Below are 27,566 nucleotides of genomic sequence, written 5' to 3' on the forward strand. Positions count from 1 at the left end.
TAGGAATACTGTCGGGCGTATCGCACAGGAGCTGCAGTTACAGCCGGCACCGATTCGAACTTTCAGTGCGAGCGAACAGCTCATTTTAGCGGCCTGCGCTTTTTACGACGACAATTTAATGTAAAGAGCCTCAAGGTGTTAGGCTATCCATAAGGTGTTAGTAAATCACTCTTCCACTTGTATGACTTGTGTGGTCGTGCATGGGAACTTCCGGTTCCGGAAACTGTGCTCGGGAAACAACGCATCTTGTAATAAAAACAAAGAACCATGTTTTTACCACACCTTTATTGAACTGTGGTAGTGTTGTCACGGTGCAGACTTCCTGAAGATAAAGCGAGAGAGAGATCTCTGCTGCACCACGTGATGGGAGTTGCACAGCCGTCCCACGATGTTTTAGCCACCCACACATGCGCAGGCGTAAAAGTAGTCCAGGCGAGTGAATCTTTGGTTTTAGCACAGCTTTTTCACAAACATGGTGTATCACTCCCAACTTGCCGAGGGTACTATTTAGTCGCATTCCCTTCTTTGTTGCCGTTGATGACGTGTGGCCAGCTCCTCCAGCACTTACTGGTACGTTTCGATAACGAGAGAGTCATCACCGCAAAGAGCTCCGCGGGACACTTTTAAAAGCGAAAACAGAGCCCGTTTTGTCAATCCAAGCCACATATGGCGTCAAAATTATTGCTGAAATATCTTCGCAATCGTTCTTCAGAATGTGTCTTAATTTCAAGTGCACACACGGACAGGTACACATTCCCGAAATATACACTGATCCATTGTGTGCCTTGTACACGCAAAAGAAGCTAACGCCGTTATAGTCAAAGCGGCAGCCTGAAATCCGTCCACACTTCTCTAGAGGAATAGTCTGACAGCGTGTTCTGGAACTTCAAGAAACGTAGCTGTAGTTAGTATGGTTGCCTTCTAGCCACATCTGTGGTTCTAAAACTGCGAAGAGGGCGATCATCGGGTTCGTACAGCCATCACATTTTTATTCAGAAAGCTTGAAATACTGTAGCAGCCAACAGTTTTATTTTTAACACAACTGACGCTATTTTCTATCTGTGTTATTAAACATACCACTGAGGAAAAATCGCGCGCAGCTTTATCCAAACATTCCTCACAGCTTAACCCTGGCAGTTGACCATGACTGACAAATAATGCGAAGGCGAAAGTTTCAAGTCTACTACTGCGGGCTGCCCAGTCGATGGAAAGAATCGTGCGGAAGAACCGTGCTCAAACACGTCTTGTACTCCAAACTAATACCCCCTCTCCCCTTTCCCCATCTGTCTGATTTTTCTGTAGTACCATCGCCACCAGGGAGCTGCTAGCAATGGTTCGTTTTCTGCGGTGCTCAGTTGCTTAGGACAACAACTTAGCAAGGAGAAAGTAGTCCATATAAGAGAAGGCAGTTCGTAGCTCAAAAGATACAATGCGTGAAATATGTGGAGGGGGTCTTAGATACTAGCACCGGGGGGTGTCTTCGATGACGTACTTCTTGCTTGGGTGAACTGGGGTGAGTAAAGATAGTGAAAGGGTGAACTGAGAGTACATGACTTAGTGAGGCTGAAAGGCTGAATTTGTTGGTCAGCACAACCGATATAAGCAAGTGAAAGAATAAACAGGTGCTATGCGAGGTTTTGATATCACAAAGCGCAATGCACAATCCAATTCATCTTTTCATAGTCTGCTTTTTGTCACATTTTTTCCACTCCATACGGTGCGATTCACTACAATATGGGTCCGCTCCAATTCTTGCGCGACTCCTCATATAAACTGTGTCAGGGATGACTGTTATATGACCTTGACCTTGGGACGCTTGTGCACTAAGAAACCGCCACTACCCTCTGTCGCCGTTCGCTCTCATTAAAAGTTTAAAAAAGTTAACTGAATCAGAATCGCGACAAGTACTTCTTTAGAAATTCTGTGCATCGAGTTGTAACGCTTAAGAAAAATGTTATCATTGGCTGTTCTCTAAAGAAGGGTTTGAAGGCATTAGGCTTGGACACCCCATTCTCGTATACTGTTGAGTACCACACCATTTTCACAGCAGAACCCGTATCGCAGTTTGCCCTATCTGTCATGGAACGTACGCTAGCTGCATTCAAACAAAACACGCCGATCAAAAAATCCTACACTTCATACCGTGAACGACACGTAAGTGCAAAGGACTATTCATCCAACACTTGACGAATATTCCAAAATGCACAGAAAAACGACTGCCGAGAAGTGTTCGGCCAATTGTCGAAATCGCACAGTACACAGCCACAGTCCTTACAACTTCGGTGTCTGCCTGATAAGTAGGGATAACGTTCTTGCACGGGGTCTTTGAACAGTACCCAGCCGAACGCGTTCCAACGGTTCCTGCCGCACGAAGGAACGCGAACTGATTCCCAATGGAACTGAGAGCAGGCACCGGAGTCACTTGAGAATGTACATGAAAGGTGCGCGGGACCACGAGGCTCTTCTGAGAAGGATTTTTTTTTTCCTGGAGAAAAAGCTTCCGGTTTTTATCGGCGGCAGGCTCTTAGCGAACACTAAGAGTAAAATCTGCAGGCACAAAGCTGATCAGCATGTCCATTAACGAACATTGCCGAAGAGACCTGAAATTTTTTGTAGACTACACTGAATCTGAGGCTGTTGGCGGCAATCGACCCCTCATATTTACACTGGAGAATGCTGAGTACCAGCAGACCTGTTCAAAAGAACTAGGGAGCACCATGTGACTAACAATTCATATCATTGCTCCGACACTGTAGTTTCTGTCACCCGAACATAATGTGAACGAAACTGAATTCTCATCCGTGTGTTATGATGTGAAGCGCCATTTCGTGGTAAATGTGTGCTTGTCGTCAAGTTCATCAGAGAAGCGCACGCTTTAGCGATCAATACATGCGGTACGCGTCCTGTTTCCGAGTTCCAGGTCGTCTAATCAGCAAGATGCCCACTCGATGGAGTCACAGAGTCCCGCCGCTTCACACACCTCTCAAGTCATGCCTCCAGTGAGTCGGAAGGCAGCTAGAGGGAACTGCTGCCATCGCATACATCTGCATCAGATGTATAAATATATATTCTTGTAACAGATCATGGAACGCCGCCGCCGTGTTACAGCTGAAGTTCTCAACACAGTCCGTCTTGCCAGGCGTCGCTCGATGTGCTGCGGAAGCGACAGTCCGCCGACTCACAGAGGAAGCATCCAGGCGTTGTCAGTTTCCCACAAATTCGTTTGAAGTTTTCATGAGGACCACATAGACAGGAAAGCCACCTTTTGATGCTCTGCCTCTGGCGTCAACCCAGCTGGCGACGAAGCACCGCGCCTTGTAACTTTCAGGCACTGTCGTTTCACAACCTTACCGGCATGTTGCACTCCGTGACACCAAGAAAAGTAGCTAGTACTTCGACGATTGTACTGATTCACCACACAAAACAGTCAGCACTGTCCTGCCTCACAGCCATACTTGTGGACCTGTGCGCACACGGGTCTTCAGCCTTCTGGAACCTCCGGATGTCGTCGAGTTAATGCATGTCCTGGAAACTAAGCATTTCCTTCGTCACACTGCGTCCGTACCTCACGTATCACTTGCACACATTACTGTACACTCCATCACTGTGCCGATGCTACCGTGGCGATAGGAAGTGTCCCGCCAGTGCTTGCGCCGTCCCGTAGGCACAGGCGCCTGAAGAAGCGTCCATCATCTGCGTCCGGCTATCGGCCCCAAAGAGTCCTTGGTCTTGAGCCGTCGTCTGAACGACGTGCGTGAAGACTGGGCAGTTCTGGACGCCCAGCACTCCTCGGGTCGAACAGTATCCATCAGCGTCGACGAATCCAGCGGGCGCAGACCTTCGGAAGTCAGCCGCGGCAGCGGCTGCCGCCGCAGTGCCGTAATTGTGGTTCCGGTACAAGTGATGGTGGTCCACCACGCCGGCGTTGGTCGCCATGGCTCCGGAGTTGGCCGGGTGCGAGCGGTCCACAGCCGCTGCGGTCATGGGTCCAGCGGCGCCATCCAGGGGATGATCTTCGCGGCCGAAACACGAGCCCATCCGGAACCGATCCTGGCCGAACTGGTCGGCGAACCTGAGGAATAAATGCCACGAAAAGAGTGAGCTATCCACCGCAGTACTGGGTTGTCTTCTCGGTAGCTCAAGGCAAGTCTTCTTTATAGTAAAGACAGCCACAGGTTTCGGCATTCCACATTTTGATTCTAGCTTGAACAGCTTTTGTTCACATGCAGCCACACGCAAGGAAATTTTGTAGCGCCACCAAGTCTGGTAGCTTGTGGAATGCATTATTTTGCTTGTGCGTTTTTTTTCCTTTGTTGTGCACATGCCATCACATCTGGGCCGGGAACTTACGCACTCACACAACATGTGAAGCAAGCAGCCCCCTGAACGCCTCTTAACTAATGGTTCTTATGCGATACCACCCGTATCCAAATACAACAAGGAACATACTACTACTGTTACGATGACGAAGATGCCACAGTAAAATGCTGGAAAATCTCCTCGACACAGCATTCCTCCTCCGGAAAAGATGAGGATTTTTCCCCTCCTAGTTAAGCGTGCTTTCAGCGGATGTACTCAACTCCTAATGACGACGGAGCTCCTTCTGGCAAGCTGCATAACATCGACCAACGTGTCCTACCTGTGCGCGTTCCATGGTCCGGGGCAGGGCGCGTACTGGCCTCCACCGGCGGGATTGAGGCCCAAGTGGACGTACGAGTCGACTGTCGTCATGGCGACGGCGTGGGCCGACGCCTGCGCCGCGGTGCCCGTGGCGTCCACGCCACCCCCGTACTTGCATGTCGTCAGGGATCGCCCCGTGGCGCTCCCGTCATGACCTGCGTTAGTATATGACCGTTTTCAGGCAGTGTTAACGTTCATACAGAATGTTTGGTGGCGTTGTCAACCCGTCGGTGGGAGCTTATGATTGTGACAATGGGTTTTAAGGAGCTGTCTCACTTCTCATTGGAGGGAAAGGAAGGAAGGTGGGAGTGAAAGGTGCCGGAGTGAAGGGTTCGAAGGAAAATGCAAACATAATTTATTACATAAGAGGCCAGTGTATGCCAACAAAAGTGCACGTGGTAGCGATTGTGGCTCGGCTTGAGCCAGTGGGCAGGCCTATGCGCTTTCCTTTTCTTTCTTCCTGGCAACAACAGACAGACAGACAACAAAAGTGCAATTTCTCACTTGTACCAGCGTAAAGACGAATAGTTGAGTTGAGTTGAGGTGTTGAAAGCTACAGGAGATACACAGGATATCGCACTAGACATCAGCGTCTTTCTCCATAGGGACGACAGACAATGATCAGCGTTTGTTCGTTGTCTATTTGTCCGCGGCCAATTTTTCTTTGCGCTGTCGTGATTTCAACTGAGCAGCAAATAGCTATAGCAACCACCATCGTGAAATCGATACGGACCAATTTCATATTGTCCTCACTGTCCCCTCAAGGCTCCTCTAGCGCTGCGGACTGGGCAATTTTATTTTTAGTTCTTTTTTCCGGTCCATTCTACTCTTTGTACCTTTAATACTTGCACGTTATCGTGGCGCTCACCTCGCAGCTGATGCGCGCAGTCGATGCCTCCGGTCTGAGCCATCGAGCTGAGCGCGTCGTGAGCCAGCGTCGCCGCAGCCGAGGCTCCCAGGAAGCGTCCCGTGGCCGCGGCGGTCACCGCCACGTGCTGCGGTGTCGTGGGCGGCGTCGGAGGAGAGGCGCACTGACCTGCGGTGCGGTGGCGGGAAAGCGTATAGATACGGTCGTCACTGATCCTTCCTATAAGCTTATGAGACTTGATTTGCGACTGCCTAAGTCTTGTACCACAGTTGTCTTTCTTCACGTTTTCCTCTAAGTATTTCTATTTATTTACCCGCTATTCACTCATTTCTTTGCTTTCTTCTCGGCGTAGTCGAGGCGTCGAGCCTGAGGACGACCGTTACTACGATTTTCCTTCCCTCGGCCCCTCCCCTTCTTACATATCGCCCTCTTGTCCCGGATGGCTTATGCACTCTAAAGACGAATAACCCTATATGGGAGTAAAAAGGGGATAAGCTCTCTTCTAACGCACCCCAAAACGTAGTGCGCTAGAGAACAATTTATTCCCTTTTACTCCTTTCTGCATCTGTTTACAGTGTGGGGACCTGGTCGGAGATTTGAGAGAGGACGTGTTAATTATACCTTATAAACCGCATAGGTACAATACAGACAGACGTGCGCAAGACATTATTCGCGCGTACACCTGCATCTGCCCATGTGCTCGTTTTATCACGTAGTACTTTGTGTTTAACTGGTCCTTTCCAAAAAACAGCGCGTGCCCTTCGTATCCTCATCACCGTGCGTTGGCTCTTGGCCGTTTAACATATGGCACTCTGCTGGCCATTTAGAAGAACGCCGTGACGTTAGGCACGTGGCTTGACGTCACGCTAGCGACGAAGCAGAAGAGAACGGCGGCTGCGTACCTCTATTGTAGGGTGACGTGGCGGTTGGGCAGGGGACCGAGTTCAGCATGACCGGCTGCAATCCACTGGCACATAACATATCCTGTTGCTGTTGCTGCTGTTGCTGGTGGTGGTGGTGTTGTTGCTGCTGGTCGGCCAGCGAAGAGGCGACACAGAGGTCCACTGTGGCGGCCGCAGCGTCCGAAGCAGATGCGGAACGTTGCGATTGCTGTTGCTGTTGTTGCTGTTGAGCCTGCTGAGACTGTTGATGGCTGCTCCTGCGGTGGGAGGAAGGCAATGGAAAGAGATAACTGTTAGAAAGCTATATAATGCAGAAATAGAAATTAAAGCTATTGAGTGTTAAAGACCAGTGACATTCGCTCTGCCAAGGCGCAGCAGGGCAGAAATGTGGTAGAAAATGGTAAAAGGTAGGTAAAAAAAATTGGAACAATAAATAAATCGCGGTAATGCAATCAGAGTGTAGACTTATCAAGCGGTAGCAAAAAATATTGCAGAAATTATGTAAGATTATAAATGCTTTAAGATTTATGCGGCATGGGCGAATCATGAGGAAGCACAGTCACTTGAGAGTAAAAAGAAAAAAAACGACCCTGTTCATAAAAAAAGGAAGAAATTCGCGAGCCATTGAGGCTATATCAATGCACAGCCAAATTTAGCTTAGGTTCTACCGTAACAGTACTTCGATAAAGGGAGTTTGCTGGAGTTATTTTGACCGTAATCTGCGGCAGTCAGTCTCATTCTGGAATTATTTGCGCTGATGCTGGTTCCTGTTCTATTTCTAATGTTATCAGTTTGGTTCGCAGACTCCCTGTACTGATACGTCATATGTTAAACCACGTATATTGATATATTTGAGGTCGCTGCTAAACACAAATAAGTAAATAATTAAACAGAGAGTTTTTTCGAGTGAATCTAACTAATACAAGTATTTACGTTAACTATAACCATAGAATAAAGACAGTGATGGCTCCCATACCTGGATGACGACGCCTGGGAAGCTGAGGAGGAGCGTCCCTTGGCCCTCTGCTGCCCCTGCTGCTGCTGCGGTGGATGCGGGGGCGGAGGTTCGAATCCCTTCAGGGGCTTCCTGCGGCGCGGCTGGTACTTGTAGTCGGGGTGGTCTTTCTTGTGCTTGCATCGCAGCCTCTCGGCCTCCTCCATGAACGGCCGCTTCTCGTCATCCCCCAACACCCTGCCGTCCAGCGAAGGGAAAGGTGGCGAAGCGCGTTAAAAAAAGCAAAATGCCTGTCATTTTCATACCACCTCAATTTGTTCTAAGTGAACGACCTTTGCAGGGCAGTCTCCAGGAGCTGCACCTTATCAAAAGGAATTGCAGGCTAACGAACAGATGAGAACTTCGCGCATCTGCCTTGCCACCGAGCATGCGCTGTGCAAGGCAGCGTGGTTTCAAATCACGCAATCGAAGAGTAACACCGCTGCCGTGTTCTTTCACCTTCTGTTCCAGCGGTAGTCATAAGATAATGAGTTCTGCTCCTAAAGCGAAGTCTAGTGTTCAATGCTTCGCTTTGGTGCAACTTTATTTGAAGTGAATCAAGGCCACTGACCAAGCCTTTTTAAGTATCGACATTTCGGATTTACCTATAGTCTCCTTCTTCACAGAGTCAGACAAGGTACCTGTACAAGGAACCCGTTTTTGTGCGACTAAAGAGAACAACAAGGAACCCGTACGTGGTTCGGAAACGACGATATTTCATCGGACTCGCTCAGTGACCGTAATTAACGTCATCCCATGCCTGACTAGACTAACTATCGTCGAACGCTTGATCATGTTAACTACCGGAGTACAAATTTCTGTATCTGCGCTAGCTACATAAACCTCTTTCGGTGAGAAAAGGCGTCTTCCGGTGCATGATTCTCTGGGCACCCACCAGTAAAAATGTACCTCCAATCGACATGCAGCCACCCACATCCGTCCTCTTCCCCCACCAGAAGATCTGCCCACCACCACTCACTCATCTCCACCTGCCAGAAGTCCACGCGGCACCCGAACGAAAAATAGCGGCCAAAATCTAACTGTAAGGTGACTGAAAGGTGACCAACGTATCTGTCGCATTACATCGCATTGTCGCGAGTGCTTTGTTGTTGTTTTTCTTGACTGCTTTATGGCAGAATTCACTGATGAGTTTTTTACAGCTTCGCTCTAATAACGCATTACAGAATTTAGTCGCAGGCCACGTGGCCAACAGTTCTTTTGCTCAGCAGTTGAACATGAGAGTTTCCGCCGGCGGTATACTGCCGCACTGACACCAGCGTGACGTGAGTGTTTGTTGTAGTACATCGTAAAGCGCATTATGCGTAATATTAGTACCTTTAAATATGGCCAAGAGCATATATGCGAGATCCTCCGGGATTGTGGATATAGAGAGCCTGTGATAGATATAGTATACCGTGCAGCGACGCCGCTTTTATTCTCAGGTATTACGCCCTCGTTGGTATACCGACTTGAAACTAAACGCCAACTTATTGCAAACAAAATGACTCGTGCTTCTTCTTTGTTTACAACAAGCAGCGGAAATCAAGCATTCTTCTAAAACTTAACAGAAGGTATGGTTTCAAACAACACTGGTTCAGAGCTCGGCGGAACTACGAAGTGTCCTGCCTCAGACGTCACTGTCCAATGTGTTCAGGGAAAAGCGGGAAGGTCGAGTATACTTTCAATAAATCAATACCTCACTAGCTCTCACCTGAACGAAGCGAAAGGTCGACAATAGAAAGCTAAGCAGCGTATCCGTCCTGGCCTGGAATCCTTCAAATCATTTATCACTGATATAACTAAATGATATGTTAGCCCACCCCTCATGTAATGTCCCTAGTGGGCCTTTTACGTAGTAATAAGTAAATAAATACATAAATAATGGAAGACATACAACAATATCCTTCTTGCCCCGCTGAGACGACCCCCATTAATATGGACGACGTGACTTACGGACAGTTTTTATGAGGCCCAAACATTGTCAATGTATTTACGCCTATAGTTAATAAGGAAACTGACAGATTGAACAAAACACAAGGTGGAAATGCGCAAAGCCCATTTGGGCCATGTATTCTTGTTGCTTTATATGAACAGTGATAAGAACAAAAGCCCGATTGCATCAATCAGCTAGTTTTTTGTAGCGAAAGCTGCACTGGCCACGAACTCGCAATTTCGCCGTGCTCGCATTCCCACCATGCTCGCATTCCCACCATGGTCGCACCGCACCACGTGAGTAACCACGTGACAACAACTAGCCAGACAACCAGACTAACCTGGACTCTCAATCAAGATTAACCAACGCTAACCAAGCTATGCCTTAGCTTTCGCTACGTATATCCTAACACAGCCGAGTTAAGCCACTGCCAATTTTTTTTTCTTTGTTTTAAGGGAAGGACACCAGGCGAAGGCAGTGCTAAAGAAAAAACTCCTTAGTGACAGCCCGCTTGTGGGTCTGGGTTCCATACATTAAACTGGTGACGTGCCTGGTCGATGTGCCTTTCCATTAGCCGTGCTGCTAACGTAGTGGAGGTGATGTTTGCAGTGTGTATAGTAGGTTTCTGTAATGTTGCTTCCGGGTCTTTTTTGTAAAAACACGTAACTCGTAAGCCATGGGCAACTCCGCCACTCCGCCCCGAGAGCTGGTTACTCCCTGTGGCTTTTTCACAAATGTTAGCAGATGGAGGACTCAGCTATAGGAATGGCAAAGAATGGTTGTTGCCGCTCGTTGTCATTAAAGAAGCGCTGAGATGTACTGTTTCTTTTATCCTCTTCATTTACTTCTTGGCACATAAAGGCACGAACTGCCTCACTTTGTAGGTATACACATCGGAGCCACCTCACATCGCGATTGGGGCGTCCCCTGACCCAGTGAGCCAGTTATGCGCATTTCCTTTCCGGAGAGCCAACGCAGGGTTTAGAATGCGAATGAGGAAATATTGGGAACTAGACGATTTGCTTCGTGCATGCGGGCCCTGAATCCGAAACCTTGCAGGGAACCCGATCGAACTTGACCCGCCGCGATGGCTCAGTGTTAGGGCGCTCAGCTACTGATCCGGAGTTCCCGGGTTCGAACCCGACCGCGGCGGCTGCGTTTTTATGGAGGAAAAACGCTAAGGCGCCCGTGTGCTGTGCGATGTCAGTGCACGTCAAAGATCCCCAGGTGAGTCGAAATTATTCCGGAGCCCTCCACTATGGCACCTCCTTCTTCCTTTCTTCTTTCACTCCCTTCTTTATCCCTTCCCTTACGGCGCGATTCAGGTGTCCAACGATATATGAGACAGATACTGCGCCATTTCCTTTCCCCAAAAACCAATTATTATTATTAACCGAAGACCGCAAGTGGAAGAAGGCCGAGTATAACCGTGAGCGTATAGACGCCCAACCTGGCAGTCGCCTGTGAAAATTCAAAATGGGCCGGCCACTCCAGACCTCTCGGCCGCTAAAGCCAGTCAGCTTTCGCTGATAATTGTGCTAAGCCGGAAAAGTAATAATTTTTCGATGAGAGTACCGTAATCGCATAACTCGATATCACAAGACCGCTGCGTGGGATACATATCCGTGTGGTTCGCAAAACAATACACTTGAGTCTCCATTGGTGATACAGTATGTCTTGAATATATTAACCCCCACATTTCTCAAGACCGAACATTCGTTGAAACTAATAAATGAAAAAAAAAGTTGTTTTCTAGCTCTCGGTATTTACACGTTGGTATTTAATAAAACGATATTTAGACAATACAAAAAGGGTATAAATAAATTACATAAATGACAGCACCTAGAACTGGTTGGCGTTCCAGTGCGTCGAAGCATTATATCGAAACATAATGGTACTGTGCGGTCGCGACGTTACAAGGTGAGCAAAAAGCACGATTTGAAGCAATACTGGATTAAAAAAATGCAGTATTACAAACAATTTAGACAAAGCACTGCATTGGGAACAGTGACGAATATTCATTACAGAGTAGGCCAATCAAACTGCGTGCTTGGCGACCTATGTTTATAAAGACAGCGGCGAGAGATGAAACACCGCAACTACGGAGACCCCGGGGCATTTAAAGAACCCCTTGTGGCGAAATCCACTCTGGAGCTTGCGCGCCCTGTTTCGAGCTACCTCTGTATCCACACTTCGCGGTAATATTTCTGCGTACGCAAGGTGCACCTCATGTGTATGTTAATAAGGAACACCCACGTCTTCGTAAAAGCAAAACGCGTGCATGTCTGCGTACATAGCCGAGGCGGAAGAAGGATAGGTTATCCATGTTATCCAGGTGATCTTGAAAGAGAGGAGAAATAAGTAGTTGACGAGAAAGAAGGTGGTCTATGCATATGTTCGGTACGCACTTCTGCATGAGTAGCCACCTATAGGGCTTCGCGTGTGTCCGTACAGTTTGTTTTGTTTTCGTTCGTGTCACAAAAATAAGCAGCACGTGATTCAAAAGTCGCATTGCACTTCCTCTATCTTCCTCCGTATGTGCGTGCACGGCTCTCGTTCGAAAGATTCAGTGTCCGCAGACCACTTACGGCAGCAACGGTATATACATCATAAGAAAACAAAGGCAAAACAAAGAGCCCCCACTGCTTCGCTAAGCGGTCGCGTGAGTGAGACAAGTTCTGACTAGTGCATCCCAAAAGGAGGACGACAGACCATGAAATAACTTAGGAAACCGGCGCCTACGGTTTGGCTCAGCCGACCGACGGTTATCGCTTACGCCGTTAGCTCCTCAGTAGAGGGATAAACTGCAGCCATTTTTTGGTTTTGCCATTTAAGCCATGCAGTTCAAAACCGATCGATCGAGCAAAAGGGCACCGCAGCAGAATTGCAGGAGATAAAAGTTTGGGAATTACTTGTATATGTTTGCGTAGACATAAAGATGTAGTTTAACGTGCTGGAACTATACAGTGCAAGCCGTAGATGAGGGCTGTGGATTAAGCTCGACCATCTGGGGCTTCCCTCTAACCTGTAGTAAAATATCTGCACAGTGTAGTTTTAGCATTCTGACCGGGGAAGCCGATTTACTAAACCTGATCCGTTAAGCGTGCAACTTCAGTGACACCAGCGGCAGCGACGCAGTTAAACACGATTATGCGCATCAACGCTTCCTGTAGTTCTCAATGCCGGCTAAATCAGCTGAAAATGACGAATTAAACCCCTACCTGCACCCGCCACGGTGGCTCAGTGGTTACGGCGCTCGGCTACTGATCCGGAGTATCCGGGTTCGAACCCGACCGCGGCGGCCGCGTTTCGATGGAGGCGAAACGCAAATGCGCCTGTGTGCTGTGCAATGTCAGTGCACGTTAAAGATCCCCAGGTCGTCGAAATTATTGCGGCGAAATTATTAGGTGGCGGGGTTCCCACCAGAGTACGCCGCATCGCTGATGACCGATGAACGAGCTGTCCGCGTTGCTGCCATTGGAAAGCGGATGATGTGGAAGGCATTGATATTATGGAGGGCGTTGGGCGAAACTATTTGAACTTATATAGGTGCCATGACGGATTGCTGTGCAAAGAAAAACATGAGGTGCTGTCGGTGGAGGAGGAGGAGGAGGAGGAGGAGGAGGAGGAGGAGTTTTGTTAGAGGCCAGTGCCCCGTGAAAAAGAGCGCTTGCTCCGCTAAGTCCCGCTTGTCGTTTGCCGAGTGCTAACGACGCCAAGCACTCCAGGAGAAAACTGACTATAAAATCATGGGAAGTCGAGCTTTTCAAAAACATCGATTTGTCGCCACCTGCGTCCAATGTGTTCATGCGTACTCACAGACACGTCATTGTCAAGGCAAGCTCATTATTGTTACTTAGACACCGTTCTGAAACGTGTCTAAGCATCTTAGCTGACGCTCATCGCCTCAGCAGCAAGCGCGGAAGCACACGTGCGTAACATTGGTTCGGGCCATGGAAGATGCGTGATAAGTGACCACTTCCTTCGAAACTGTGAAAATTCGCCAAAGAGACCGCTAGAGCCCCGGGCGGCCCACCGTAACAGCTGTGCGACCCAGGATGTGCTAGGGGCGAGTGGACGTTAATGTAGTGAGTCACCGTCAAGGTCAAGATTCACACGAACTAGTTGAGCCGGTTTGAACTTGTGAACTAATGCTTTCGCACTAAAAGGACCAGCCAGTCACCCTATATGGTATAAGGCTTCTACTCGTCAATAATGAAGGGGGTGTGCTATACGGCTTATCCATATTGCTCTGCCTCCACAGTGTATAGAAAACAAAAATGGCTATTAGAAACGATGATGGGGTTGCTCGCTCAGTGAGCTCGGGAGCATTTCATCGAAAGTGTCACCTATAAAGAAAAACTACAATGCTCAGAGCGAGCAACCTGAATGGATGCCAGTGTTGGGTGATCTGGCAAACTTGAAACGTTTTTGAGACGCAGCTCAGCCTAACCCCCGCCGGGCGCCGCCGCCGCTCCAATCGGGGCTTGCCGTGGGGTGCCTTAGTTCCCGTCGCCGCCACCGTGGCGCCACTCCTCCGGGACAGCTACGTGCGGGCTTTCAGAGGGCTTGCTTCTAAGCGGTGTGGTGGAGCTCGTGCATGGACGCTTTACAGCGCGAGAGTGCAAGAGCATGGACGCCGCCATATTCAGTCTCGTGGCCTTTCCGCCATTGCCCGCTTTCGGGCCATCTGGTGCTGACAGCTGCTGGCGCGCGGCTGCCCTGCTGCAAGGCACCGTCGGGTCTCACTGCGGATAACAAGCTGGGGGACGGCACAAAAACTTTATGAGAGTTAGGATCACAGTATCTATTGTTGTATAATAGGTTTGATGTAACCATTTGATTTGTTCCTATAACCGCCGGCATCGGCCCGAATGTGTCGACAATCCGCTCAGCCTGCGGCGAATTTTAGCACGTAGCTCTCAGGCGCCCTTTCAGGGTTGATCGGCGTCCCTCGGCGTCGGCCTCGGCGTAACCAGCAGAGCGAACGAGCACAGCGGAGGGTGGAAGAGAGCGAAAGCACGACAACAGCTAAAAGAGTGCGAGGAGGAGAGCGAAGGAGGAGGTACGGTGGCAGCCCGAAGATGGGCTCCGCTGCGGCAATCCGCTAAGAGATGGCGCCAGAGTAGTGTGTGCCATGGCGCGCCGCCGTCCATTCGCCCGGGGCGAGGCTCAGCGGCGGCGGATCTTCGCGTGGTGCCCAGAACCGAAACCCAGAACCGCCTCCGTCAGGCACTGCGTATTCCGTACGCTGTCCTCTATTATTCAATTGCCTCAGCAGCAGCAGCAGCAGTCAAAATTCGCATTATCGAGAAGCGTAATCTTCGTCTCATTTTTTAAAATTAAATTCAGTGTGTAATAATCTTTGTTAACCTCAGAATTCATTGTAAAACTGCACAGATTGCAAACTCTGTGCTATCTGAGAGCCTCATTTCTTGGCGGCGGTAGTTTTGCCGGAAGGAGCAATGATCACATAAAGTGTTCATCGCTTAGCAACACACAGTTACAAAACTGAATCTAGACGCGCGTGCCGCCGCCCGCAAACTGCACAGATATTTTACATTCCATTAATGTTGCGGCGCCCAAATGAACACCATGCACATTCCGTAAAGGTGGGTTGAGGCATTCGGCGGCTTTCGCCTGTGCACTGGAGAATTTTGGCTGTACCCTGGAGAAATTAAGAGTGAGAACTGCGCCTAATTGACTACAGGTCTCACATATCGTGAGGAACAAAACCGCGAAACAGGCTCCTCACGATGACCTACCACTGGCCTACAGCCACATCCTTCTAAGGTCTCACATATGTCATCATCATCATCATCATCATCATCATCATCATCATCATCATCATCAGCCTGACTACACCCACTGCAAGGCAAAGGCCGCTCCCATGTCTCTCCAATTAACCATGTCATTTGCCAGCTGCGCCCACCCTATGCCTGTAAACTTCCTAATCTCATCCGCCCACCTAACTTTCTACCGCCCCTTGCTACGCTTGCCTTCTCCTGGAATCCACACCGCTACCTTTAAGGACCACTGGTTATCTTGCCTTCGCGTTACATGCATATGTAGCCAGTTGCAATCAAGTGAATTGTGCAAAAATTGTGCAATGAGAAATTGCACCGCTTTCCTGTGCATGGGCGTAGTTTTTAAAGCAAAGCCCAAAATCTACCAGTGCACTTGGGAATGCCCGCCCCACCCTTGCTATCCCCCTATTCATTTACCCACAACTTCTCCCTGGGAGACTGCGCTCACCAGCTCAGACCCGCAGTAGCAGCGACGGCTCATCAGCGGACTAGGGGCGTGCGGCGAGCCAATGGGGCGCTGAATTGAGAGCTCCACCCTGAGGAAGCAACTTATATAAGAAAAAAAGTTTCTTCTCACTCTCTCTCCTGCGGTCCTGGTGAATCAAAACACAGGGGCACACACGTTGCAGCAAATAGCTAACCATGAAAGTGTGACCTTAAAACTGTCGTACGGGGGTAGATCGTTTGTGCTTTTTGCTGTATACAGACCACCTGATTCACCACCTCAATATTTATGTGATCTGGCCGATCACATGTCTAAATTTCGCCGTGATAAAATATATCTTGTCGGTGATTTTAATCTCCCAAACATTGACTGGAATAGTCCCTTCCCTAGTACAAACAATGACATAAATGCTTCATACATGTGTGATATTATGCTTATTCATAATTTGCAACAGGGAGTTAAGCACCCAACGCGCATACACGGTGAAGCTGCATCTATTCTCGACCTCGTCTTTCTCAGCCAAGCAACAGAACGTTTTATTGTTTCAGTTGAAACTGGGTTATCTGATCATTGCATGGTGGTTTTTACTTGTCCCATTCAACAAAATGTCGACAGTGAACCTGCAAAAATTATTTCCGTGAAAAACTTCTCCAGAGCTAATGATGAAAGTGTGTTAGACTACTTCAGCTTACACCTTGACATGTTTCGAGGAACTAATGTTGATGAACTCTGGAATAAATTTAAAGAAATCTGTACGTGCTGCATTGATAACTACATTCCTAATAGAACAAAGAAAACATGTAAAAAAAACTCCTTGGATCATGCGAGAAATAATACATTTGAAAAGAAAAATCAAACGTCTGAAGCGTGGGGGTGCCTGTCGAAATATAGTTAAAATACATCAGGCTAACTTCACAAGCGCTTTGCGCCAGGCTAAACAAAATTACTTTCAGTATAGCCTGCCAAATTTTCTTCGTGACTCACCACATAAGTTCTGAAAATTTTTATCGAAAAAGAAAAAAACAATTACGCGCATTTCATGTCAAGGTGTCCAGCTTGCTGATAAATCGCAAATCTCTGAGGCATTCAATAAGTATTTTCAGAGTGTGTTTTCCCATCATGGTTTATTTGTTCAACCCAGTACCATGTCTCCCAACACGACCCCCGACATTGTTTCTTCATCTGGCGTATTCTCCATGCTACTCAACCTCAAAACTAAAGCGTCCGCTGGACCTGACGGGATACCAAATATTTTTTTGCGCCGTTATGCAAAAGCCATCACAGAGTTCCTGGTTGTTATTTTCCGCAAATCATTTGAAACAGGAAACATTCCTTCCGACTGGAGGAAAGCGCGGATTGTGCCCGTGCTGAAAAAGGGTGATCCTGCCTTGATTGCTAATTATCGTCCCATATCAATAACTTCCACATGTTGCAAACTTGCTGAGCATATCATAGCTAACTACATAACTACATTTCTAAACGATAACAAGGTACTTACCCCCCATCAGCACGGGTTTCGAAAAGGCTTTTCCACTGTCACTCAGCTAACTTCTGTCATTCATACTTTTGCAAGTGTACTAAATAGCGCTGGTCAAATGGATGTTATTTTTTTAGACTTCAGCAAAGCCTTTGATGTTATTTCTCATGCCAAACTAATTTACAAACTTGAACTTATTGGTCTTCCTAATTTCATAATTCGTTGGATTTCCTCATACCTTTCTCACCGCACACAATTTGTTTGTATTGATGATTGCAATTCAAACCACCTGCCGGTCACTTCAGGCGTCCCACAGGGAAGCGTCCTCGGACCTCTCCTCTTTTTGATATATATCAATGACATTACTAACGTTATAACTACCCCTGTTCAAATTAGATTATTTGCAGATGACTGCGTTTTATTTCACCAAATTACTTGCCAAGATGATCAAGTTTTACTAAACTCCAATCTTCAGAACATACATACATGGTGTAATAAATGGGACATGAAGCTAAATTTAGAGAAAACAGTATACATAACGATAACTAACAAAAAGGCTTCGTTCTCATTTCCTTACAATATTTCATCTCACCTTCTGACCGAAGTCAACGAGTACAAGTATCTAGGAGTTACAATAACGAAAAACCTTAGCTGGAATAAACATGTATCAAAAGTATGCTCCTCAGCCTTTCGTAAACTCTGCTTTCTTAGACATAAACTAAAACTTGCCCCACCTGAACTTAAAAAATTAACCTACTTTTCAATAATAAGGCCATCACTAGAATATGCGTGCACCGTCTGGGATCCCTACACTAAACGTAACATCGAGGCCCTTGAAATGATTCAACGCAAAACCGTCCGTTTTATTTTTTCAAAGTATCGTGTAACTGACTCACCAACGACCCTCATGCAAACTCACGGTATTGAAACATTACAGCTGCGCCGGAAAATTCAAAGACTGAAACTACTTTTCTTACTAAAAAACCATAAACTGTCTATGAATGCAGACCCCTTCCTTAAACCTAACACTACGCGCCAAACACGAAATCATCATACACAATCATTAACCCCTTACAGTGCTAGGATTAACGCCTTTAAATACTCATTTTTTCCACGCGCCATTGAGGAGTGGAACAGGTGTTCGCCAGATCTCTTAACCAGAGCTGATTCTTTTGACCCAATGTTCTCTTCACAGCATTTAATTTGAGAGCGGTTTTTTTCGTTCACTTTTTGTATTTTGCATCTGAGCCTTGTATTTATTGCTGTATTTTGTGTTACAACTTGTATTTAAAATTTTTTCAATTTTGCTAAACCTGTTCTTTTTTGCATATATTATGTACTCGCCCCTCCTGCTTGGGCCTACTGTAGGCCTGCAGTATGTTCTAAATAAATAAATAAATAAAATAAGTAAAAGCGTCTATTATTCGACATATTTGATCAGTGTCGTCGAAAGGGATCAAGTTTACAGGCATGCACACAATGACCAGCCTTCTCCACGCGACGAGTTCATTATGAACCTGTTACGCTAATGGCCGCAAAAGATGATTTTTAATACGCTCCAACAATAACGTGACGGAATACAAAGGCGCAATACATCACTGCTCTAAAGGTCACCAGCTCTTTCTCGCATTCCTGCATCTACTGACGGCGTTGAAATTTAATGGCACTTGGGGTTTGCGATAATTGTCTTTCTCTATTTTTAAGGGCGGGTTGGGGGGATAGTAGCTCATAGACGTTCTGTACTGAGAGAAGCAAGCATGAACTTGCAAAATAAGCTCTCGGAAAACGGCGGCTTGTGCCACGAAGTGCCCGCTCAGGAAGAGCGCTGTGAATTTCCCCCTCCAATCGACCACTGGAATATTTAGCTCTACCTCTCTGCACATTGCTTCAAAAATGCACTTCACGTCCGCATTACAGCGGGCGTAAAAATGTCACTTGACAGTAGTGCACAAGCAGTGAAGGAGTGGTTCGTAGTGCACACCAATGCAGTTAACGGCGGCTTCGAAGGCCATTAATGACGGCCGTCCTAGTGGCGCCACCCGCTGTGCACAGTGCGAACTACCCTCTGTAAACTGTCTATAAAGTATCCGTGGAAGTCCTAACTCCCTGATGGGTGAGAATGAAAGGTCATTTCCCCTTCAAGAGATCTGAAATGCTGGCAGCGCAAAATAAGTTTTCTCCTGCATGTGGTCTATGGTTTTTCCTGTAGTCCATGTTTCTTCGATGGCGTCCCCGTTTCTTTTGCGTTGCCGATTTCCATGATAATTGACGATAGCTGTATTGCCATCACTGGAGCATTTCCTGAATGCCATCTTACAAAAGGCGCTTCAGCTAACTTGTGCCAAGCTTTAAAAAATGAGAACATGCTCTTTGGATATTCAACTAGTGCAGGTTTACAGCTAGATACGTCGTCTTGACCAGGTCACTATATTCATTTTAAACGCTGCTGATTTGACAATTGGCAAAAAAAAACTATCTTTTTCAGCCTCAGGTTTGGAGTAGAATTTTTAATGAAAGAATTTGCAATGCAAGTTAGAAAAGCCCATTTCTGTTGTCTTCTGTAAAGTGACATAAGCGCGTTTCCTCTTTTTTAGCCAAAAATAAACCGCTCTACATTTAAAAACTATGACGTAACCACGTGCTCCGCCGTCACGATGTTAAACCTTCAAACGTGCCCCTACTGAAGGAAATTGATTACATGAAGCGACAAATGATAAACAGGCCACTGGCCACAGCGATGGTTGTGCATTGAGTTTGGGCGCTTCGTTTTGCTAGAATGATGACGTTGCTGAACAGCCGAAAGCACGAAGGAGTACAATAATTTATCTGTGCTATGTCGAAAAATGGTGATGGCGTGGTCGCGCTGGTGCTGCCACACCATGATTGTAATGGCATATTCTAATCGGCGATTTGGAGCAAGTTCTTTTTTTTTTGTCCGCTAAACCGAACAACATGTTGTAATGACTCATTTAGATTCAGATCCTGATTTCCCATTGGACCGCGACGGATCTCTGGCTTTATGACTAAAAACCCGCAACAGACGTAGGACAGAGGGAGAAGACAACACAGGGCAGTACTTACAACTGAACAGATAATAGGAAGAAGGAAGGGTCAACTTGAAAGAGATTGTAGAGGCAGTGGCTATGTTACGTTCACAAAGTGACGAATGTGTTAGCTCTCCTTCTGTAGCTATCTTGCAAAAACAACTGCGTTTTCTTGCAGTTTGAGTTCTTTGTTGCACACTGGTATATCTATGTTCATTCTGTGGCATTACTTCCACGAGCGTTTGTTGTCTTCTGTGTTTCTGAACCTGGGTTGTTATCATTATCAGGAGCTTTCCATTTTAGTTTTGGTGCCATTATCGCTTTTTCATTTCCACGTGTAACCTGCCGTTTTTTGTCTTCCGAGAAGATTTTACTTTTGTGTGTCAATATTTTCCGGTTCCTTGTCATTTATTATTGTAGCGCACACGTGTTTCCCATCTGTAAAAATCATGCTGTTTTTCAATAAAATTTCAGTTGTAAGTACCGCCCTGTGTTGTCTTCTCCCCCTGTCCTGCGTCTGTTGCGGTTTTTTAGTCATAATGTCGCACCAACTGGCCTACAACTTTGCCCTGTTAAACTACGTGATCTCTGGCTCCTTCGTGGATTTGGAGATCTGCTCCGGACCGCGTTTGGAACGCACCCTAACAAACCACTCATGTGGCCGGTGGCCTGGTTACTGAGTGTGGCTTCGTGCAACCAAGTTCCTTCCATCAGGACGCTTCTGAGGGCGTGAATATTGCGACGCGAGAGCGCATATTGATGTCACAATTGGGAAATTTCGCGGGCTTTAGTTAAACTAAAAAAGCAACTGCGCTTAACCCACTCGCTGTACTAGTTTTACTTCGACAATTTTGCACTAAGGTTCTTCTATAAAATTAGCTAATTTTCCTTTGTTAATTAGCAATTCAGACGCATTTTAAAAACGCCGACCTTGAGAAGTGAACACCCTACAACCATGCACCAGCAGAATTTTCGTCGGGCGCTTTGCCATTTCTCTAAGTTTGGTACAAGTTACCTGAAACAACCAGAAGAATGGCGGTGGCTGCTGACAACACCAAAGGTGCCAATATTGGGGATCTCTTCGCCGAAAGCTATAGGGCCGTCCCCTCCGCATTCTCCTTCTCCGCACAGAAACCCTCATTGTCGTATGACGGCGTGCACATGCAGCGACTACATAATGCACCAGGAAGAAGTGCGCGTCACCTCTCGTGGTGACGGTGTCGGAAAGCATGTGCTTGGAGGTAGGATCTGCATGGGGTTTAACGTCCCAAAGCTGCACATGAGTGTTTTGGGATTAATGCGCACGGATATTGTACACCACACAGCACAAATACTTCCTTCAAGTGTGGCTGCAGCAGCAGGGATTCGATACCGCGGCCTTTTGCTTAGCGTCTAAGCGTCAAAGCCTTGCACTAATTCACCGCGGAGGGTTCTGCTCTAAGGAAAGACGACGTATTTTCATTTGAACGTCTTTTCAGTTCCAACTCTTACTTAACGTTAGAACCGAGCAGACAAAACTTCATAAAACACACTTCCTATAATCTGTTGGGAGCTCTCATTTTGAACTCACAAGCTTATTTTCGCAGTGAACCACTCAACTCCCTGAGCGAACACTCGGAAATGTCCGACCACATTTCCACAGGTGGGGCGCGATGGTATCCTACATACTACTTCACAAGACAGATATGGCGCCACAGTACGTCCTCACACGCAAAATGGAACTTTGATCCGGTGACCAAGGTATTCGCGGACGGACTGGTCTCATGACGGTGGACCCAAGGAACATTCGCTTGTAGACGACATTCACGGCTCATACAAGCGCATAAAAGGAAATAATTATATGCATTTCTATAGTAAGAATAAGTTGCGTGATGGGGGCGTTATGTTTAACGGGTAAGATGCAAGCTCAAAAACTAATATGCAGTACGGCAACAGCCCTACGGAGGCTGAGGACGCGACCATCACCTTGGCGCTCGTATACCATATATATACACAGGATCCCAACATCACGGAAACCTGCACGACTCCCAAGCTTCGTGCCGTCAATATCAGCAAAGCATCATCACACCAACCGCCCGACGCATTCTCGCACGCTTACCCTAGAGATAATCCTCACGTCGGTTCCTGGGCATGACTCTATCCCCTGTAATCAGAGCGTTCATGTCCCGGCCCGAGAACTATCCCTCCAGGCCCCGCAAGATCGGACACCTAAACCCACGCACAAAATTTTGCGGGCTCTACTCACATATCACCAAATCACTGCTCATTACAAAAACAGCCGCTTCACTCTCCCACCACCTCACCGTATACACTAGATTCAAAATACGGTGCGGTCTGGAGGCAACTGCAGACAAAATGCTGCGTCCCACTCTGTCCCCTTCATCATTACCACCCTATCTTGACCCTCACACTATGCTCAACATGTGGGGCGGCCACAATACATGTGGGAATTCCCTCAACCCATGGCAGTTCCTCCCATACTCAACCTATCTTCCTCATGTGAGGCCGCTCTGAGAGTTGCTCAACCAGCTGGCCAGACGTGGCCAGTGGGATAGAGCTCTCCGTGAAGCTGAGGTACATGGACTTTTGGAAGAAGAGAAACCCACCCTTGGGGACCTTCTTACATTTTTGCTTCAAAATATAGTCGTTACCACCACCTACCCGCAAAATGCAAAGTGTATTGCCAATGCCCTCGACAAGCACCGGTCATGAAGTGGGTCGTTTGTTCAGCTTATCCTGTTTAGCTTTCTGTTCAACCTTGTTCAGCGGCCGTTTAGGAGAACAGCGCAACAAAAGTAAAAACACAACGATGTCAAAGAGTGTCTCCGGTAATTATAGTAGCAAAAAACCGCCGAACATTCCTGACATAGGAGGCAGCACCACAGCCCTTCACAAGAATACATATTTGCATGCAGCCCTCGTAGACAACGGTGACCACGTGATACAACCGCGAGAGGATCAACTCCACGACCACCTGGTATAGAGACCTTTCTGTCTTGTACACGCAGGTGTGCATGCACCTACTCTTTGGACTATTGGGAACAGGTGCAGGAAGCCTGCGTAACCACTCCTACCGTGCTTGCGCCAGATCCGCAGAATAGCTGCAGCGAAGAATACGGCGACGCCTAGGGAGCTCGTTTTTGACAGGTCTAGCATTCGCATTGAATAGTAGGTGCACGGAGAAGTTTCGGTATACGACACACTACGATAGCAGCGGCGAGCCGTTTACCATGGGGAAGTACGGCATACACATCTCGAGGCAAAATAACACATAAGTTCACGCGATTGCTTATTCATGCAATGACGTCTATAGGTGCCAGAAGAACGCGCTTTTAAAGCCTTTGAACGTTGAGTACGCTAAATATCCAGTACGAAGAAAAGTTTGTAAGAAATTTGTTAAAGCCTAGTAATAGTACTGGTTTTTCCCAAAATAAAACGCGTTGTTATGTGTCAGAAAATGTGAACGCGTTTCAGCAGGTTCTAATGAGTGGAACCTGTGTCAAGAGCTGATGTATACTATCCCTAACTCCATAAAGGCTTGCATAACTCAGAGGACCGCAAAATTTTCTGTTCACTGAGAGCTTTACCTTCTCACTTTAACGACCAAATTCTTACGCTCGTGGTCTTCCGTAACTTCACTTCAAATTATACATATAGATATTTAGATTGAAAGTACATTTACCATGATATTTTTGTATGTATTAGTCCTTGTTTGTCGCTGTCATTTTAGTGGTTCCATTGAGACGTGCTTGATTCGCTTAGCAAAAAGCACTTACCTCCACAGCTTGCCCAAGGTCTTGCTGAGCTCTGCGTTGTGGAGGTGCGGGTACTGGTCGGCCAGTTTGCGGCGGGCAGCTTGAGCCCACACCATGAACGCGTTCATGGGCCGCTTGACGTGCTGCCTCTTCTTTTCCGAAGTCGTCTGTCGAGTCGTCTTGGCTACGAGGGACCAGTCATAACTCTGAAGCACTTTGCTCACGGCGGCCTGGATGCCCGGGTTGTCATCCAGCGGGTCCATGGACAGACCCTCGGAGCTGTCACCGGAGCAACTGTCCTCGTCATCGAACACTCTTTGCCCAGCCGTGGCTGCACCCCCGGCCACAGAAGATGACGCCTGCGGTCCGTGGTGGTGACTGTTGTGGTGGTGCCCGTGCCGGTTACGCCGACTGGAACTTGGTTCCATGGTAACCAGCTCGATTACCTTCTTAGGAAAGAAGGTCTCTTCGGAAAAGCCGCTTCCTCGCCTCGGTGTCGATGGCATGGCTTTGTTTTTCCACGGAAGCGAAGGCACTGCTAGACGCTCCACTGAGCTTCGATACAGAATCTGTGTTTCCTAACAAGATATACGGTAGGTAATCTCAGTACGCTCCCAATAATGAGAACCTATGGACCTTCTAAGATGCTGCGGATGACGGCCACTTCAAGGTGATCACCAATTCTTCAAGCCGGTGGTGAGCACGAAATAATAAAATAAAGCGTTCAGAAAATGCCTTTGCACGGAAGCTGTTACCGAGCCAAGGGCGCGTGAAGTTTTCAACCCCACAGATATAAAGGATGTGTAAATTACGGTGGTTAAAATCTTACCAGTTTACGCTAAGAATAAAGCACCAGCACTTTGGCCAAGCTTCCGAAATTTCCTTGCTGATTCCTCCTCACAGTAATGTCCCGAACTACAAGAATGTCTCTCATGTTCTGAGGAGAGCGAAACACGGAAGAGATAGACCCAGAGATAAAACTGGCGCTGAGAGGTGTCAAGCGCTGAGCATGCTTGAAATTGCCAGACGGCCGTCGCAGTCAAGCGGAACCCGGTGACACAGAAGTGTCGGAAAGTAAATCGGAGAGGACCAGACAGCCGCGGTCCTTTGTCGTCGATGTCAGCCGCGGGGGACACAAGGGGCCTTCAGTGCCAAGTAAAGTGAACAAAAGGGCGCACTGTTTCATGCGGCGAGTTGATTGATGGCTCTTATGCTTTCAGCGGAGTGTCACGGTCACACGTGGATAGCCTACGCTACGATCAGGTACCCCGTGTTTCTTTTTCGCTTATAACTTAGGCGGCGTGAGTACAAGGCTTAGCTTCTGAACCTCTATTTGTTTTCTATCAAGCGAACTGACGTGCCAATGCTAGCAGAGCGAGCAATGCTACAATCAACACTGTCTTTGCAGCGGTGATCGAGTACCTCGGGTAAGGTGCGAATAGAAAGTGACAAGATCAAGTTCACTGAGGTATTTAACCTGGTGTTCAACATTCGCTGCACTTTACATATACCCTAACGGCACTCTTTGCGCGTAAAGAGTTCCGTGAGGTAGTACGTCTTAGAGGAGTACAAAATTGAAGCTTCCGTCCTACTAGGAGTGCTCGTTCGCGTTGCAGATGTCCCCACGCTTTCTCAATAGAAGGGCATAAACTCTAAACAGTTTCGCCTTTCGGCACACCGGAACAGATTTTGCTGCTTGACCCTCAACTGTATAGCAAACAAGGCGACGGCCCTTCTGAATGTGGCCCTCAGATGTACGCTACCGCCAAAAGGGGAAATGCTAGATACACCTAACAAGGTCCGTTGCTTCCGGCATAAGATAAGAGATCAACGAGCGAATATCACTTAAGTCACGAGATACACAAGAAAGACCTTCCACGTGCACAGCCGTGCGCCTTCCACTTCGCTCGCTGAGAAGTTACAGCGAGGGAGCTGGGACTCACGTAGTAAAGTTCCTGTCACCGGACGCGTGCGTGTAAAACGCTATATCCAAGCTTCGGCTAGTTGCGCACAAGGTCACACAAAATCCACCACAACGCACACGCACAAAAAACTGCAGCGTTGCTCAAGGCTCTGTCACCGTGAAGACGTGTACTGTTCCCTGCGAATACGACACTCGCGACAGGGGACACGAGCAGAAACAGCACAGTTGCGTCGATGCGTGGCACGTGTACTGTCTAGGCCGTCGACACAACGGTCGGACGAGGTTCAGCTCTTCCTTGTCCACGGAATGCTCTCCACGTATCCGACGGGTGGTTATCTTGACCACAAGGCGCAACAGGTCTCAAGGCGTGTTCCGGTGGGTCCTGGTAAGCATCTCTCCAAAATTACGGTTGCGGACGCCACTGCAGTGGCAGGGATGGCGCTAGCGAGCACTTGCTGCGTCGGCGAGAAGCGTGCTGTCTCGTCTGGCCCGTGGCGGCGGGTGGAAGATGGAGGAGAGTGAAGCCGACGTCGGACGGACCGGGGGGGGGGGGGGGGGGGGGGGGCGCCGGGCAGGGCACCTCGAGTTGTTGCCGCAGAGGGCCGCCGCCTCCAGGCAGCAGCTGTCGGGGCGAGTTAAGCGGCCGATCGAGCACCAGCCGCAAACGGCCTGCCGAAACGAGGGAGGGTGAGGGTAAACTGAAGAGAAAGGAGGGGGTGCTGCCCTCCGGCTTCACTCCCGGCGCGTGCGACTCCCTCTCGATATGGGTATCCAAGTCCGCGACGGCGGCCTCCTTGGCACGGTCCTCACCACCGCCGACGCTCGAGCGGCGGGTGTACGTCGCTGGCGCGCGGGGCAGCTAGTTGCTGCATGCCGAGACGTCCGTCCTCGCTGCTATTCTCGTCGCGTGCGCTCGTGTGTGTGTGTGTGTTCGGGGTGGTAGTAGATTGGGGGGGGGGGGGGGGGGGCAGAAGTGGCGTGGTGACGGCGCTCGCGAGGAGGCGGAGTCGCCGTTCGCTTAGTCGCTAGGCTTGTGTGCAAGGGCATCACGTGGCAGCGTACCGCCCTTCGTCGTCTGGGCGGCGAGGTGAGGGTCTGGTTCGTTGGCGAGGGAGCCCCTCGCGGGTGCTCGCTCCGCCTATGGGACGTCCCACGTGCGAAACTTACATGCTCGACGCCCTCCGTTCCTCTTACCATCGTATTACATCCCCCCCCCCCCCCCCCCCCGTCGCTTTCTACTTGGTGTCAGACATCCTCTGACGCGGTAGTACGGCTCTAGTGCGTGCAAGTTCAGGGAAGACATATGGGAGGCAAACCAGTTAAACGGCTTCGCTTATAATGCGCTGTGCAGCAACCGCGGCACAGGCGAGCGAATCGCGATTAGCGTGTTTGTCTTTTCCTCGGGTTATTCGGAGTCGGCTTGTCGATTGCCGTGTGGGACGTCCCAGTTGAGAATCAAGAGACTCGGAATACGGCGCCAACAACGATTACTGGAAGGCATCGACTGAAGGCATGAGCATCTGCGACGCCGGAAAATTCGTCGCCTGCTAAGGAGTAATGTCCCGGCAGCTGTCGGGTGCTGCCGTACCTTTTGAAAACAGCTTTTCGTATTTTTTCGTACTCCTGGCTTGGCGGAAAATATCATGCAGCATAACATCTAATACCGCCTTTAACTTAGTTACCGAACGCTTGTCGCCACTACGTACTGTACGGCCGACTGCACGGCCAAGAGGCCCC

The 27,566-nt window shown here is 48.3% G+C and overlaps 1 protein-coding gene across 1 annotated transcript; it reads right to left on the reverse strand.

Moving 5' to 3' along the window:
• Window positions 1-275: 275 nt before the first annotated feature.
• Window positions 276-26,743, reverse strand: LOC144100899 (uncharacterized). The gene is made up of 6 exons (XM_077633812.1): window positions 23,927-26,743; window positions 7,427-7,642; window positions 6,451-6,707; window positions 5,549-5,716; window positions 4,640-4,835; window positions 276-4,072 (listed from the first exon to the last, which is right to left on the reverse strand). Exons 1-6 carry the CDS (start codon window positions 24,409-24,411, stop codon window positions 3,616-3,618), a joined length of 1,779 nt encoding a protein of 592 aa, XP_077489938.1. The 5' UTR covers window positions 24,412-26,743; the 3' UTR covers window positions 276-3,615.
• Between the last annotated feature and the right edge of the window lie 823 nt (window positions 26,744-27,566).

The sequence above is a fragment of the Amblyomma americanum genome, chromosome 8 (genome assembly GCF_052857255.1).
Source record: "Amblyomma americanum isolate KBUSLIRL-KWMA chromosome 8, ASM5285725v1, whole genome shotgun sequence".
Lineage (NCBI taxonomy): Eukaryota > Metazoa > Arthropoda > Arachnida > Ixodida > Ixodidae > Amblyomma > Amblyomma americanum.

What these genes read in the sequence shown, in the direction of transcription:
- LOC144100899 (XM_077633812.1), bottom strand. Translation starts at nt 24,411, where the DNA reads ATGCCATCGACACCGAGGCGAGGAAGCGGCTTTTCCGAAGAGACCTTC. An exon ending in TCCCAGGCGTCGTCATCCAG is followed by an intron (nt 6,708 to 7,426) that starts GTATGGGAGCCA and finishes CTCCCACCGCAG; the next exon opens with GAGCAGCCATCAACAGTCTC. An exon ending in GGACCATGGAACGCGCACAG is followed by an intron (nt 4,073 to 4,639) that starts GTAGGACACGTT and finishes TTTATTCCTCAG; the next exon opens with GTTCGCCGACCAGTTCGGCC.